General features: G+C 45.6%; 1 protein-coding gene across 1 annotated transcript in view; it reads right to left on the bottom strand.

Annotated features, from left to right (window-relative positions):
* Positions 1–17903, bottom strand: part of EXOC4 (exocyst complex component 4) — a 1743085-nt gene that overhangs the window by 1651449 nt on the left and 73733 nt on the right. Inside the window, exons 2-3 of the mRNA XM_078677470.1 lie at positions 12767–12956; positions 3788–3982 (exon numbers count right to left, since the gene is read on the bottom strand). Coding sequence (XP_078533596.1) covers positions 3788–3982; positions 12767–12956 — 385 coding nt within the window. The remainder of the gene's footprint in view (positions 1–3787; positions 3983–12766; positions 12957–17903) is intronic.

Here is a 17903-nt window from a genome sequence, read left to right as displayed (position 1 = left end):
AGGCCGACAAAGGCGGAAACATCGTTTTATGGCCACGCCAAATGTACATAAAGGAAGCAGAGTCGCAACTAGATGACCCTTTATGATACAGGAAAAGCAACATCATGGCAATAAAAACAGCATGGAATGATCAGAATTCCAAATTGATGGCATGGAGAAGTGGCAATCTAATCTCAGATGAGGAATTTCGTTTCCTCAAGAAAGAATATCCAGTAATTCCAACTTTTTATTTGATACCCAAAGTTCATAAAAGTATTGATTCTACACCTGGAAGGCCGATAATTTCCGCTATAAACAGCTCTACAGAAATTTTTTCAAAATACATAGATTCTTTTTTACAGGACTGGGTTAAAGGACTATTTTCATATGTACAGGACACCACAGATTTCATTCGTAAAATAGAAGACGTCACTTGGAACTCAGAGTGTTTATTAATGACTTTAGACGTGTCATCACTTTATACGTCAATTAGACACTGTGACGGACTGAAAGCGGTGGAACATTACTTGAACAAACGTCCCATGAATTTTTCATCCCATAATAGAATGCAGTTAACAATTATACAAATCTGTTTAGAACTGAGTTTTTTCCTTTTTAACAACCAGGTATTTTAGCAGATAAGAGGTGTAGCTATGGGGGCCTGCTTCTCCCCCAGTTTCGCATGTTTACACATGGGACTGTGGAAGGAGCAGGTCCTCATGGAGAAACATCAAGCTACGATGAAGGATCATGTATTATTATATCTAAGGTACATAGATGATTTGTTTATGATTTGGAAAGGTTCATTAAGTAATGCATAAACTTTTGTGGATGAATTGAATGATAATAATCTGAATTTACAATTCACTTATACAATTCATGCAAAATCCAACTGCTTTCTTGATTCAGAGATCTATGTGGATAATACCAGTTTAGCAACCAAACTACATAGAAAGCCAACTGCGGGCAATACTGTGCTGTATGCGGCCAGTCAACAGCCACACCATCTGATACGCAGTATCCCCTTTGGGGAGATGCTGCGTATCAGAAGGATCTGAGGGTCGTGGACCAGGGTCAAAACGGACTCAATAATTCTCGCCTTGGTGCCCTCTAACCAGGGAACACACTCGGCAACTCTGGGCATTAAGCTTGCCTCATCTCTACAACGGCCCCCCACAGACGCCGGGGATGCCTAGTTTCACCTTGGAGATACCCAGAAAGGGACCATCTCACAGGGAAAACCAGGACGGGTTCCCCAGCGGTCTTCAGCACCAGGATACTCCATGGAGTCGCAGTGCGCTTTACAAGTACACCCACATTTACATTTACATTTACATCTGTAGTTCTGATTTTGAATGTATTACGGCACAGGAAGCAAGCAAATTGCGATTCTTGGAGAGAGGATACTCGGAGGAGGTCCTCAATAGAGCAATAAAACGCACAAGAGCTATAACAAGAGAACACGCCTTAATCTCTAAACCAAAGGTAGCTGTAACAGACTCTGGTGAATCAAAGATCCAATCTAGACTCATCCTGACAAACAACAGGCAACACACTAATATCAGGAAGATCTTTTATTAGAATTGGAATCTAGTGAGAGGAGATCCTGTCATAGGGGGTTTAGTGGCCAATAAGCCTGAACTTACTTTTAGAAAATCTCCTTCCATGGGAAGTGTGTTGGTGAGCAATTGCCCTGAGGTGTCCATACCAAGTACATGGATGGCGCTAAGTAAGGGGTTTAAAAAGTGTCCAATATGCAAAGCTTGCCGTTACGGCTGTAACAAGACTCATTTCACAGTCCCATTTAAGAGTGAACCTGTTAAAAAGAGACTAACCTGCAAAACTGATTATGCAGTCTATGTGCTGCAGTGTACGTGTGGGTTGCGGTATGTAGGCAGTACCCGACTGCCCGCCCACAAACGGATACTGCAGCACATTAGGGCCATCACAGGGAAAGATCAGGCTTACCAGTGGCACGACACTTTGAGTAGAAGCATGAGAGTAATCCAAAACATCTTCAATATTTTTTAATTGATACAGTGCTGCCACTCAAGCGAGGAGGTAATAGAGAAGCTAGATTACGCCTCCTTGAGACACGATACATACTGGAACTTGACAGTAAAAATCCTGCAGGTTTGAACGTTAGTGAAGACATGTATACCTGCTTATAGTTCCAAGGCAGCTAACTGAGTTTCTAACTAAGGATTGCAGACTACCTGGCGGTGTGTGTAGGAGGAAGGTCATTACAAAAATGAATAACATATCCAAGCAGGCCGACCTTTCATTCCCTGAAAAGCCTTATTTTAAGGCACAAAGCCACTTTATATAATAGTATTCAAACATATCAGCACATTGTTTTTTACACTATGGAGAGGAGTACAAAATAGGGCTCTATTTTGGATATTACTTATGAATGGCAACAGTGACATATATGCCCATTTGGGCTTTATACTTAATTATTTTTAGTGGAAACTTGATGATTTTTACCAACACTTATGAAGAACTATAATGTATTTAAACTTATATATTTATTGTTACCTATATTTATATATTTATGAATGTTGTATTTATAGTGTGGTTTTATAATTGTTATACTCTGTGTGATCATTGATTTTAGACACCATGTCTGTTATTCAATCATGATGTAACATTCAGAACAATTTCTTCAGTTTCCAAATACTGATTGCACTGAGCATTGCCACTTTTCCCACATTTTTGCACTTTAAGTACCCTCTTTTGTTTTAGCAACACGTCATGTGATCAAGCTTCTGGATAGAGGCGAAACGCGTCATGGCGGATTTGCTGGGCGATCATTTTTTTTACACAATAAAGCACTGAAATAACGGCACCAGACAACGGGTCTACTCATCGTCATTGCCCGGAAATGGTGATTGTGTGTGGCGAGAATTGTTTTATATAGGTTATATATATATATATATATATATATATATATATATATATATATATATATATATGTATATATATACGCCCATATACACTTGTCTGTGAGAATCTGTGTGGAATAAAGTTAGAGGATATGTTGAAACCCAAGAAGTGTAAATCATTTATTTTTGACCCAAATACAGAGGGATTGAAAGAGGGAGGGGGTAATTTGTAGGAAGGAGCCCCCTTCTAAATAGGCAGACGAAGGCTCCGAAATTACTTCCACACCAGTACAAATAGACATTGCCGATTTTAGGTACCACTCCTAAATTCGTCTTAAAGCTGGGCAAAACCTTGTGGCCCATGAAAAAAATAGCCTCTTTGGAACAGTCCACGTTCGAAAGCAGTTGGGGTATTGTCCCCGGTGCCAAAAAAGTAGGAACTCAAAGAAGAGTGCTTTCTCAGGCATGACACGAAGGCTTTGAGAATGTCAGTTGCTGACAGAATTACTGTTAGCACTGCCTGAAGCCAGTCACATGCCTGAAGGAGAAAGGCAACATTTCTTTTTTTCCCAGCCCAACTGGATCTCAAATGTGCAAGAAGGTACCTCTTCCAGGAAGACGGACTAAAAATAATTAAGGCACTGCCAAAAAAACAGAAGCGCAGAGTGAAATCTTTCCTTGTGTAAAACCTATGGTTAGAAAAAGAAATAACTGAGCTGGAATAGTTAGTGATGCATGCTGAGGAGGCTTTGCCAGAGTGTGAGACTCCGCTGGAGATCCCTTTCTCAACATTTTACGGACAGCATTTTTTTACAATCATTTTCCAGCCCTGCCTTTGAATTGGCAATTCCTGACCAGTTGGGAACATGTAAAGAGCACGAATAGCAGAATGAATGCAATCCTACTGAGCTGTTCCTTCTTACCAGCATGTCAGTGGCATTCAGATAGTGCTTGCTGGCCATGCACTGCTCCAGCTTCTGAGGCACTTGTTTGATGTTCTCAATCTCATCCAGCAGATTCAGGACATGCTTATGTTCAATGCCTTCGATCCAGAGCTTACGCAGCTCATCTCGCTTGCAGTGTAGAAGCATCTTGCATGAGAGGAGATTCTCTTTCACCTAGAGATGACAAAAGACACAGAGTCAAAATACAGAATAGCGCTCAGTCACACACTTATGTAGTGCTTCTATTTGCTGCACTACATAAAGAAAACAAACGTACCATTGTTTAAATTTCTAGATTTAAGGAACTGTATGCTACTTAATGGCAAAAGGCACCTACAGAAATTACAAAAGCTTCTCCTTGGGCCGCAGCGGGCGTCTTAATGACAATAGTGGCAATAGTGGCTGTTAATGACAATATTTGCCACAAGTCAAGAAGATCGTACGTTTTTGCAACAAATGTAACAGAATTTCTTAACTACATCTGAAATAGGGACAAGTAACAAGCTCTTTAGGTCTGACATTAGTCAATTGCTTTTGATTCCAATATAAGATACATATCCAATTACAAATACTCTAATGGGTGCTTTCAATGAGCTCTTTGCAGACAATGGTCTGTTGAGTCATTCACATTCTTCTTCTGCCCACCACAGCATACAGCCACATGAGGCAAGAGTCAGGACTCTTCAACCACTGACTTAGCTCTCCCTGAGTGAAAGCATTGAGCTCTTGCACCATGAAGGTTTACACACTAACACAGTCCTCTTTTTTTTTCTTTTTTTTTTTTTGTCAAATCTGTTTATTGGCATTTTAGTATTTTAACAGTTTATACGTGTCAGGATGTAATACAAGAAAAATAATCAGTGTATCATGACATTCCGGCTTCGCCGGCTCGACGTTCAATCCGTTAAATGTACTATAGAGAGGAGCCTTGAGGCCACACTGGCAACGCCTCATAAGCGTATTAGCTGTGCTCAGAACTGACTAGTGCAGGTGAGGCCGTCTTCGGCCCTCAGGTTATTGTTCATGTCCGTCAGCCAGCTCAGCTTTGCATAGCAATTAGCACAACTGTGAGGTGGATCCTTTCAATCGTATATTTCCGCCTAGAAATGACATTATTCTAACAGAGATGTAAGAAAAGGGAACTTAAACAAGAGCGGCTAAACTGCAAACATCCCATCACATCTCCTCCCTTCCCCCTCCCGCCCCCCCAGATGCCCACTCCCATACGTAAATACATCAGTGGGTCAGTGTGTGTCACAGACTTGCTGATCTAAAGGCTGGAAAAGTGCGTGATGGGTCATCCGGTCAGTAAAGCACCCCGCATTGTGTCCCGTCCTCAGGCCGCTTCCCTAATGCCATGTAGCAACCTAACCGCCGCCTTACGCTTTTTAATTTCCCGTTTTGTATTTGAGTTGGAATTATTTGGTTTCTCCCCTGTTTTTATGGTTGCTGCCTCCTGCCCACTTACTCGCACCATAATATTGTAAAAGCACCGCTGTTTTAGCGGGTCCGGTCCCGGGGATCTGCTACTACGCCCGCCATCTTGGGAGCGAAGGGGACATTTCAGGGCGCCATCTTTGAGCGTTCTAGCGCTCTTGCAGCTCGTGATCCGCCTACTTAAGGCATCTGTGACCTGGGGGCTAGCCTGGACAAGGTACCCTCGCCACGCAGAATGTTAGCGCTTGCCGCGCATTTTTAGAGCGCCTTACGCTTTTTAATTTCCCGTTTTGTATTTGAGTTGGAATTATTTGGTTTCTCCCCTGTTTTTATGGTTGCTGCCTCCTGCCCACTTACTCGCACCATAATATTGTAAAAGCAACGCTGTTTTAGCGGGTCCGGTCCCGGGGATCTGCTACTACGCCCGCCATCTTGGGAGTGAAGGGGACATTTCAGGGTGCCATCTTTGAGCGTTCTAGCGCTCTTGCAGCTCGTGATCTGCCTACTTAAGGCGCTCTTCTCAGCGCGCAGCGGTGACGGGCAGCGGGCGCGCCTTCCCTGCGCCTGAGTCGTGCCAGAGTCCTGCCCGTCTGCGCTCGTCAGCGCTTAGGAGGCGTTAGGCGTGGCTGGACTCTGTGCATTTAATTAGATGGATTTCAAGTATTCCAGGAAGGATCTTCTTAGGATTCGGAATGTGACTACTTCTTGTACGCACGCTCCTTTATATCCACTTTGTGGCCCTTATGTTTGTTCTTGCGGTAAGTTCTTATTTCCTTCCCCTACCCCTATTTTAGCTTATATGACGTCTCATTGCTTAGTGGATTCCCTGTCTTCCACTCCCGTTATACATACTTCTCATTTAAAAATCTGGCATCTTAATGTCAGGTCCTTGCCCAAACATTACCAGGATATCCATGACTTGTTATCTCTGGAATCTCCTGATATATTTTGTATGACTGAAACTTGGCTACAGGACGAGGCCACGGCCATACCTAATCTAGCACTTCCTTCGGAATATGCTATTTTTACACTTAATCGCAACTCCAGAGGTGGAGGTATTGCCATGGCTATTAAGTCCTGCTATCCCTGTATTTGGAAACCTATGGACATAGCTGGTTGGAAATGTGCGTTTTTTGCTATTACAATCAACCATCATTTCACCCTATCTGGACTGTTGATATATAGACCGCCAGGCAGTGATGTACTATTTAGGAAAGCGCTTCCTGAACTTGTCAGTTCCCTTGCGGTAGCCTCAGCCAACTTTAGCATCATTGGGGATTTAAATCTTCATTTTGATGCCCCTGATACTCCAGCGATTTGTAGCATTCTGGCAGACCTAGGGGCTCTTCAGCTCCCGCAGTTGATCCTCCATCCCACGCATGAGTGTGGCCATATTCTGGACCCATTGTTTACCAACTTGAGTGCGGTCAAGGTCAGTTTGCCTAGACCTATAGCTTGGAGTGATCACCATCTGATCGAGTTTCAGGTTACTACTAAGGACTATCCTTTTAAAACATCTGACAGAACAATTCTTAGACGTCCTTGGAAAAAACTTAAACTTGCGGATTTTCACTATCTCCTGGAGTCCTCTCCTTTGGGCCCGTTTGAGGATGTTGAGTCCGGTTATACCCTTTTTTGCGACTGGGTTACTAAAGCCCTTGACGCCTTGATCCCTGCGGCTTGGAGTAAGACCCGTCGGTCAGAATCCAGTCCATGGTATAATGATCCCTTACGGCTTCTGAAAGCTACTTGTAGACAAGCAGAGAGAGCTTGGCGCGAGACTTATGAGGTGAGACTGAAAACTTTTTCTCTTGCGAAAGTTAAGCTCTATCATAGAGCGGTTTGCAGGGCTCGAGCAGCTTATTACTCACAGGAATTTAATATTAGCCCCAATCCAACAAAGCTGATCTTCAAAGTTTTGAAAGATCTCACTGCTAATAGAGTTTCAGTGCCCGAGGTCTGTTCACTATCACATTGCGAGGATCTCGCGGCTTTCTTTGTAGAAAAAGTGACTAATATTTACCGCTCCTTCCCTAGTACTACGCTGGTAAGTGAGGACCTGGTCCCCATTTCATGTACCAATTTGATTTTATCGACACTTCCAGTTCTCTCGGAGGAGGAGTTTGATAAACTGGCGGTTAAAGTGAAATCTGGATCTCCTGTGGATCCACTTAGACCTGCCCAACTTAAAGACTCAGCTGCCTTCTGCTTACCCCCTATTCGTCATCTTATAAATCTATCCTTCTCTTCGGGTAAAGTCCCTTTGAGATGGAAACAAGCTCACGTCACTCCCATCCTGAAAAAACCGTCACTGGACCCTCTCAAACTCGAGAATTACCATCCAATCTCCCTCCTCCCGTGGGCTGCGAAGGTGGCAGAAGCCCATGTCAACGGCATTCTGTCCAATCATCTTCAGTCCGCTAACATTCTGGACCCTTCGCTGAATGGCTTCCGTGCTGGGCACAGCACTGAGACCGCACTCCTCTCCATGGTTGAACACCTGCGCGCAGTGCTAGATGCGGGTCAAACGGCGGCTCTGGTACTATTGGATCTCAGTGCCGCCTTTGACACTGTTTCTCACGCAATACTTCTGCAGCGGCTGGGAGAGGCGGGCATCAAAGGTCTGGCGCTGGAATGGTTTCGATCGTTTCTTTCCGATCGTACCTTTCGGGTCTCTACACCTCCCTTCGAGTCCAAATCCCACATCATCGAACAGGGAGTCCCGCAGGGATCAGCATTGAGCCCCACGCTTTTCAATCTTTATGTGCGGCCGCTGGCCGCTGCCGCCAAGCGTTGGGACCTTACGATGGTGTCCTACGCTGACGACACGCAGCTTGCGGTTGCACTTAGTGGGGACTCTGACCCTGAGGCCTCCAACTTCCGTGAGGGTCTCAGTGCGGTGGCAGGATGGATAATGGCTAATTGCCTGCAGCTCAATGAGAAAACAAACGAGGTATTGATTGTGGGCAAACAGAGTAATCTTTCGGGTGATAAGTGGTGGTCAGCTGATCTGGGCCCTACCCCTACTCCGGTTGTCGAGGTGAAAAATCTGGGCGTTTGGCTGGACTCTACGCTTAGTTTTTCCTGCCATACAAAAAAAGTAGCTGCGACCTGTTTTGGTATCTTACGTGGGCTTAGGCCGGTGTTGAAATTTTTTGATGCTCCTACTCGACAACTGATAATACAGGCAGTTATACTGTCTAGGCTCGATTATGCGAGCTCGCTGTTGCTTGGAGCTAATCAGGCCGAAAGCACGAGATTGCAGCGCGTTCAAAACGCTGCAGCTAGGGCTCTAGTCGGTCTCCCCAGATTCTGTTCTGCTAGAAGTACTATTTTTAAGCTCCACTGGCTACTTGTGCTTCAGAGGATAGAATTTAAGACCTTATGTCTTTCTTTTAAGATATTGAAACTTGCTTCTCCTCAGATACTAGAGCATCTCATTATCCCTTACATTCCTTCCTGTCAGCTGAGATCCTGTGGACAAAATTTAGCCGTGGTTCCTCGCTTTTTAAGAAGTAGGTCCGGCGGTCGCTCTTTTAGAGTGCTTGCCCCCAAACTTTGGAACTCTCTTCCTGCCCATGTTCGTGCCCTTGATGATCTTCTGACATTTAGGAAAGCTGTTAAAACTTATATCTTCCCAAATAGCTGCTAGTTTTCTTCTATTTGATCCATTCTGTTGCTCTGTTCGTGTTGTGTTCCTTTCCAGGCGCAGCGCCGGGACGCCCCTTAGCTGGGGCAGCTGTGCGCTTAAAAATGGAGTTAACATAACATGTCTGTAGTGCCTAACCAGAGTTTGGTATATCTCGCGCTGCGTGTATACCACCTCCCCCTCTGCCGTTTGGAGAGCACCTATTGGAGCACCCCGGCCTTCTCTCTGAATCAACCAGGCGAGCAGTCGGCCCACTCTATCCGCCCTGGCATGTGTTCGAGCCGTGTGCGCCGTGTAGTTATGGCACCGCAGCTGTTCCATAAGGGATGCATGTTTGGCGCGCAGGTCGCTCAGCTTGCGTGTGTGTTCCCCGACCCCCTCACCCTCCCTCTCATACTGTAAGATCTCGTTTTCCAAGCGCGCGAGTGAGGTGGATAGTGTTTTGCGTATGTTCCACGAGGCCCCCATGCAGTGTCCCCGTATGGCTACTTTATGCGCGTCCCATTCTAGCGCAGCACTGCTTGCAGATCCCTCGTTAACCTCGAAGTAGTCGAGGACAGTAGTGCCTAGCGAGGATCTGAACTCGGGATCCTCAAGCGCAGCAGTCTGCAACCTCCACATGGGCACCGGTGAGCGGTCTGCCTCCCAGCTGAGAGTGAGTCGGAGCGGGTTATGGTCGGAGTGTGTTCTCCCTAGGTATTCCGATTCGGCAAGCAGGGGGAGCAGCGACCGGGTGCCTATTATTCGGTCCAACCGGACATGCAGGTCATGTACTGAAGAGTAGTACGAGTACACCCTGTCCGCGGGGTGTTGCACACGCCAAAGGTCTTGTACCTCCCAGTGTGAAAGCCAGTCTCTAAACGCTTGCGCATTGGATGTCACCATCGTGGATCGGAGTGGGGGGATCGATCGGTCCAGTCCGACATCCAGTACCATGCTAAAGTCCCCACCTAATAACCAGGGGAGGCCAGCATATGTGTGTAGGGCTTGGTTCAGAGTCGTTAGAAAGGAGAACTGGTCCGAGTTTGGGGCATATAGTGATCCCAGCAGGATTTCCTGACCATTTAGTTTCCCTCGCAGTAGGCAGTACCGCCCTTCTGGGTCAATCTGTGTGTCTACGCAATTGAATGGGACACCTGCCCTCACCCATATTAGTGTGCCGCGTGCATGTGCAGAGAAAGTGGTGCCATGTATTTGTCCCCGCCAGCGCCTGCAGAGCTTATCCAGTTCAACCTGTGTCATGTGTGTTTCCTGGAGAAGGGCGATCCCCACCCCATGTCGCTGCAGATAGGAGAAGACCGAGTATCCCCGTGACGGTGTGTGCATGCCCCGGATATTCCACGTCAGTATGTTAGTGCATGTCATGTGTCTGATTAAGTCGGTGTCTCTTGTTGCCAGGGGGACACCTCTCGGTGGGGCGGCGTACAGCCGTCGGGTGGAGGGAGTTCAGTGTGCTGCATGCAGAACAATAAACAGTGGAAACAAACATTTAAACTAAAAGGGCGAGGCCCCGATGGGGCGTTCGTCCAAACTTCAGTAAGATCCATCCTCAAGAGAGGGAAGAGGTCAGTGCTGCGGCCGTTGGGGTGAGTGTGTTACCAACAACCCAATCCAAGCCCGCCCCAATTACAAACCCCTGAATTAGCAAAAACCACATATGGAATCCAGTGCATGCAGGCATGTAAGGCCTGTGTGGTCAACTTGAACGGAGCCCAGGAACCAGGCAAGTGTCTAGTGTTTCCCGGTACCGGCCAACAGACACCTTCACATGCACCTGGTCTAGTGTACGCTGGTGACAACATGCACACCCATGTCGGGGGGGAGCCCCCCTCCATCCCCCCCTCGCAGGACATCCGCAAGTGCCTCGCCCATGTACAAAGGTTACAGTGAACATTGTATTCGGGGGTATGAGCCCCTACTGGGCCTTGGTGAGTCATTGTCCCTTCACATTAGTAGGTCAGCTGTTTGGGGCGTCACCACCCGCATGTTCATATCTTCGGAGAGTACCGTTGATGGCGATTAGGAGCCACTGATAACCAGTTCACTGCCCAGCTGAGAGTCCAGTCAGCCTGCGTCGTTCACCACTGCCAAGTTCGCAACCGCATCCAGTGCTTTCTGTCTTTCCACTCTCCGGTTCTCTGGGCTGGGCACGACAGGACCCGAGTCACGACGGCCACCCCTCCTGCGACGTCTTCTTGATCGCTGCTCCTGCCAGCCGCCATCCTCAGAGCGTGTGGGCCGCGCCTCTGTCGATTGACCTGTCTCCTCCAGCCATTCCCAGAGATCTGACGGCGCATCGAAGAACCGGACGCCGTCCTTCGATATCACGCGGAGGCGGGAGGGGAACAGCAGGGAGTAGGGCAGCTCAAGCTCCCTCAGCTTCCTCTTCACCGCCATGTACGTGCTCCTCCATCTCTGTACTGCAGCCGTGTAGTCTGGGAAAAGCATCACTCGACTGTTTCGTACTGTGAGGTCTTTCAACTTTCTAGTCTCTCGCAGGACCACGTCCCGGTCTCGGTAATTTAGGAGCTTGAAGAGGAAAGGACGAGGCTGGGCCCCAGGCTTGGGCGCTTGCGCAGGCACCCTGTGCGCTCTCTCAACTACAAAATGCGGAGACAGCAATCCCGATGGTAAGATCTCCTGCAACCAGCCTTCCATGAACCGCTCCGGGTCCTTCCCCTCTTCGCCTTCCGGCAGGCCAACCACCTGCACGTTGTTGCACAGGGAGCGCCCTTCCGCATCCTCGATGCGGTCTTCCAGTATGTGCATTCTGTCCATAACATCCTGGAGCAATGAAGTGTGCGATTGCACCACTGGTTGCAATTCCTGAAGTGATTGGCGCTGCGTGGCAACTGACTCTGCCAACTTGCGATGGTCAGCGTGTAAGAGGGAAAAGTCTGAGGTGACCTTGTCTATGCGGGCCTCCAGCTCCGCCGCTGTATGTCGGCAATCGTTGCCTCTACAGCTTCCAACACGGGGGCGCCGGTCTTCCCAGGCTCCGCTCCCGTTCCCACACCCGCTCGACCGTGTACAGGTATGGGGTCGCCTCTGATTATGCTTTTCAGGATAAAATTGGGGTCTCGGCGACGGAGCTCTAGCTGAGTACGTCCGCCATGTTGGCTAGTTGGCCACGCTCCCCTCACACTAACACAGTCCTCTTGTAAACATTTACAGAACGCGCTCACAAAAATTGGCAAAGCCAAAAGTAGGCAGCCAATGCCAATCCTATTTCCTTTGTCAAGGCTTGTTTTAAACACATGATTTACACAATTGTTCATTTAACCAAAACCCTGCACACTTTCCATATGTAAGCAATCACTGTCTTCTTCTCCAGTAAGTCCAATACGTTTATTAATTAATGACAACATTGCTTTGATTTTACCGTGGAAATGACCTCATCATCTCTAAAGCAGAAACATATCCATTGTGTCAACTGCCAATCAAGACAAAAGTAGAGATAAACCTTTATGGTCATTTTGCACTGTTATTTTGTTCTTCTTTGTAACATCATGCTTGTTGGGAGTAACGAGGACAGTGAGTTTTCTGTTTAAAAGAGGCTAACAACTAAGACAGGCAGATCCAAAGACGCTGAGCCTCAACCACCAGAGAAATAAGCAAAGAAAGGATGAACCTCTTCAGTTGCAGGAGGCAGACGAATGGCAGATCATACAGACCGTGGGTATTTTGAAGCACAAGCCTGCAGCCATTGCCCTGCCCACTAATGAGCAGTAGAGGAATTTTTACAGCTAAGAAACACCCACATCAAAGAACCATTAATGATAAGTGGAGCAGGGAGTTCAAAATAACAGATACGGCGTGGAGATGGGGTTCACTATACTACGTGCAAACAGTTAAGCTTAGCCACATTGTACCTGCTTGATTTTGTTTCGCGAATTGGTGATTCGCTCTGTTATGCTCTGGTATGTGGCAATGGCCGTTGTGAGCTCAGTGTAGTGCTGAACAATCAGCTGGTCCAGGTCTCGATCACATTTCTCATAGGCATCCTCCAGGCGGCCCTTCTCGGTCTCCCTTTCTCTGGCATCATCACTAGAAGACAGGGTCCTGTCAAAATAGAAAGCATTCTCAGGTTACTTCATCAGGTTTGTCATGTGAACTGGTGTCTGATACATTCTATTTAGTACTTTCAATTAGACTACCATCACATTAAAATTCGGTTTTCAATTTAACAATATCCTTAGATATTTCACTTCATATAGCCTCAATGTGGAAGCCCAATATGGCTGAAAGCACAAAAACAAAAGTGCTATGAAACAGCCAGGGGCAAGTAACAAAGCGGAATGGGGACGGGAGAGTGGGGGGAGGCTAGCAACAGCACCGGACAGGGTGATAGGGGGCAAGCAACAACACAGGACAGGGTGGGCAGGTGCAAGCGACAATGCAGGATGAGGTGTGAGGAGGCAAGCAACTGGACGTGATGGGATGGGGCAAGCACCAACCTGAAATGGGGTATGTAACAACACCAAGAGAATTGAAGGAAGCAAGTAACAACACAGAGAGGGACGGGAGGGAGCAAGTAACAACATGGAGTGGGCAGCAGGGTGGGAGGGAGCAAGCGACAACAAAGATTGGGTCGTAAGGCGACAAGCAACAACAGAGATGGGGGCAAGCAACAAGATGGAGAGGGAAAGCAACAACACAGAGAGGGATGGTAAGCAACAATATAGAGAGAGATAGAAGGGGACAAGCAACAACACAGAGAGACAGGACGGTGAGAAAGGCAACCAACAACACAGAGAGGGACAGGGGTAGATGCACATGAAGGAGATAGCTGGCAAACACATACCCTTTTATGGAGTACTTCAACTAAAAGAAAAATGTAGCTCTGAATGTACTTAGCCATGCTCCATAAGAGAGACAAAAAACAGAAAGAGGAAAAAAAGTGATGAGCAAGCCAACCACTGCTAGGTAATGGGCAGGATCCAAGCCCACTGTAAACTAACAAAATGTCTTGCAAGCCACAACATGTGCTGTTTCTGGCAAGACCTAAAAATACTAAGAACTTGATAGATCAATCTAAAATCTTGAGCCATAAAAAGGTACTTCATTTTTTTTTATTATAGATACAATTGTTTTGAAAGCGCACACATTCTTGGCACATTCATGTTGACCCATTTTGATAGCTTAAAAACTATCCACATTCCATTCTAACCTTGCAAAAATGTGTATAATATCCAATTGGATAGGGTTTTGTGTATATCTTAGCAGCTGATCTCCCCAATAGGTCATTCCATTTCCCCCATTCTGTCACCCTGTTATCATACTCCACTTTGAAAAACGTTATTTAGAACAGCACGTGGTCAATAAAGCCCCTCATATTCAGCATAAAATAAACTGATTTAAAAGCTACTGATGATTCAGTGGCTTAAATATGGTACTTCAACTAACAAGCTGAGGATATGCTTTAAACTGTCTGCTGCCTTGAGAAGGCAGGTTATCGACAGTTATCAGCAGTACTACCCCCACCATGGATAAAAACAGCTACATGTGACAATAGTCCTGTAGTCATGCAAACTATCTGAAATGGCATTTCCAAACTTGCCCTCCCTTATCTACTATGCAACGTACATCTGGGATGAACTCCTTAAATGCAGATTTTTGCCTGCAATGCACATCTGCTGTGTCCACGTACTTATCTATTATGGTTTCCAGTACCAGCTTAACTAGCTGACGTTGTTTTACAGTGCCTGATACCCTGCCGAGTCACATTCGCGCTTTATAAAACTTTTAAAATAAATAAATAAATGGTTGCAGATTAGGTGGAACTTTTAGGAAATAGCTCCCCCTCAATCAATCAACCATGCAGTATTTATGAGACGCTCGAGAATTTCGCTATTTGCAATAAAATCGCAAAATCAGCACTTTTCTAAAAAGGCAGTGCTTTTTAAAAAAGTGCCACTAAAATTCAAGGAATGCAAGACCCTCCCTTCTATTGGCCCTGTTGCTCTTGTAGGGTATTCACAACAGGCAGGGAAGGTGGTGTGTATTTACACTCCTCACCTGCCCTGCTAGTCATTTCTTTGTCTGGATGGGAGCCCGACTGCCACTGACCTGCTAACTTCGGAGGAGCATCGTCTTTATGCTGGAGAGGAGGTGGAGTGGAGAGACCTAGTAGGTTCTCCCTGTCCCGGCCTCCTGACCTGTGCGTTTAGGCCGGCCGCACACGGGGCACGTAGCGGGTCCTGGGTGCCATTTTTGTTTTTTTACATTGTTTTGGGCCCACCATGTGCCCATTGTGCAGTGGGCACAGGGGCAGTTTTTTGTATTTGGGCCCGCCGCACACAAAGCATGCGGAGGGCCCTGGGTGGAATAATTTTATTTTTGGGATTGTTTTGACCCCACCACGTGCCCAGTTTGCTGTTGGGCCATGGGCATTGTTTTTGGGCTCGCCACACACGGGGCACACGGCGGGCCTTGGGTGGCTTTATTTTAGGGGAAAATTGTGTTGGGCCCGCCGCATATGCATATGCTAAAGCGCAGAACCTTGAGGTCTAAATTCATATTTGTGAAGTCCTACTTGTAATGGGTGGGAGGGCTGTGCATGGCCCCACACTGTTTGTATCATGTCTTTTCACAGGAGTAGCCCAATCTCAATTCATGGTTTTGCAATGGAATTATGTGTAATCATTTTTGGTTGCATTGTTTATTTTGGGGTTTTTGGGTAAGGTTGGCAATTTTGGGATTTTCCGTACACACCCTTTAAGCACTGTTGCCTGCTCTTATTTTTTTCCCCTGAGTGCAAATGCCTGGCTTATGTGCTAATATTTTCAAAGTACTTGTACAAATTTGTTTTGGACAGTTCTAGATTTCCCTTTCTTTGCAGGTGGCTTATTATGCACATTTGTTCCCTTTTTCCTCCAAACATGTAACCTCATTTGCAAAAATGTAAATTTTTTCCATTGTGGTTCCATTGCCTTTGTCAAGTATTTTTTATTTGCAGGCACTTTGAAGCACGGTTGGTTGTTTTTTAAAATTATTTTTGCCTTATGTTTTTTATGTTGGTACAACCCACCACTCTCCCCCACTGCCCTTCACAGATGACTCAAACTTGTCTAGTGGGACCACACAAGTGTGCTATTGCACTGCAAAGGTATGAAACTTTGCCCCAGAAGGTTTCATGGTCTCCTTTCTATGAAACTGACCATACTGTCACTGTGTGACCTCAGCTCCATTTGAGGATGCCATTCTCCATTGTGTTAGTGTTTCAACAAGTTTTCCTTTAACAACGAGCAGATAGTCTCCCTTCTTTACGAGGACAACGCGGTTTTAATGGCCAGAACCCAGCTTGGCCTTCAGAGGGCTCTCACTACTTATATTGACTTCATAGGCAATAGGGGATTGAGGCTTAATGTGAAGAAAACCTTTGTTATGTCTTGTGGCAAGGGTAGGAATAAACGTTGCACACTTGTAGCTGGGACTGATAAAATTGAACAAACTAAAACGTTCAACTACCTTGGCATTTTGCTAGAGAATACGGGCTCTTGGAGTGCTACTGTTAAGAGCAGGGCTCTTTTTTTTAAAAGCTTGTTGGCGGCCGTGATGATATTTTCTAAAAAGATGGATAGAAGTCCGCCAGAGATCTTATTGAAAATATACCAGGCTAAGTGTATAAGCATTGCCACATATGGGGCAGGGGTCTGGGGGTTTTATAATGTTACACCAATTCAGGTGATAGAAAATGCTTTTCTTAGATTTATACTAGCTGTTCCTCAGAGCGCAGCTGTTTTTAATTGTCACAGCGAACTAGGGAGCCATCATATCACTGACGTGATTAAATTGCAACCTATGCTACTTTGGCATAGAGCCTGGACCGCCCCCAATCTTGGGTTAAACCGAGATATTATCAGAGATTCTATGGGCCTGGATCAGGCTAGTAAAATTCCTGGGCTAAATGACATCAGTAAACTATGTAATGATTTGGGGAGACCTGGGTTTTATGTTAACCCTGATTCCTTACATTCCATATCTTGAAAAGAGCTTAAAGCTGCATGTCTGAACCATTTCGAGACTTTAAGAATGGGGTTGGAGTTCAATAAAAAAAAAAAAACAATCGGTGAGCCAACATCAACTTACCCTGGTCTGTAGTTCCATTCAACCCTATTTAGTATGGTGTATAGGGGGTTATGATAGATATATCTTGACTAGGTTTAAGTTTGATTGTTTTCATCGCCTGGTTTTCATTTCCAACAGTTAACGACTGGTCCAGACAGCTTTGTCCTTGTCCGTGCGATAATTTATCAAACCAAACGACCATGCAAGTGACTCTTTTCTGTAAATTTTATGTAAATGAACGGGCCAGATGGATTATTCCCTTCTTAAGGAAGGGTACATGGCGGCAATGCCGTCCGGCCTTTTTATTTCTTTAATTATTGAGCAATGTGTATTGTGTTGGAATCATGTCTGTTTTTAAAAAAAAGTATACTGAGGAAAAGAAAAAGTGTAAATTGACAGTTTATTGCATAGTTTAATGTATTTTTAAATGTATAATGAATTGATATTTTGTATTTTCAGCTTTTATGATTGTATTAACTTTTAAAATGGAATAAAGCATTTTCTGATTCTGAACAAGTTTTCATTTTTTCCACTTGAATTGCATGTGCTTCAGAGTTTAGGGCGAGTGCATTTTTTTTGTTTTAATCGCTGCATCCCTAAATTTTCTAAACTTTCTGTATAACAATTGCAATGCCTTTTTTCCCCTTTAGAACGCATCAAATAATACCAAATAGATTTTCAGGCCATTCCAGTGACTGCAACACACCCCTATACAGAGGACTGAGCCTTGCCTAAAGCAAATAAGTGTGCCATTTCCCTACAGAGGACTTCTGCCTACCTGTATGTATTAATGCTCCATGTATGCAACTTCGCTTCAAAAGGTTTCCCGCTCTCCTTTCTTTGCAACTGACCATGCTGTTGTAACACCGTGTGCTCAACTTCGTTTGGAGAATGCCAGTTTCCATTAGGGTTTTGTTTCAACAAGTTTTCCATTTTTTT

This window comes from Lissotriton helveticus, chromosome 1_1, assembly GCF_964261635.1.
Source record: "Lissotriton helveticus chromosome 1_1, aLisHel1.1, whole genome shotgun sequence".
Lineage (NCBI taxonomy): Eukaryota > Metazoa > Chordata > Amphibia > Caudata > Salamandridae > Lissotriton > Lissotriton helveticus.
The sequence above is the reverse complement of the archived record's forward strand: the minus strand, read 5'-3'. Positions and strand labels throughout refer to the sequence as shown.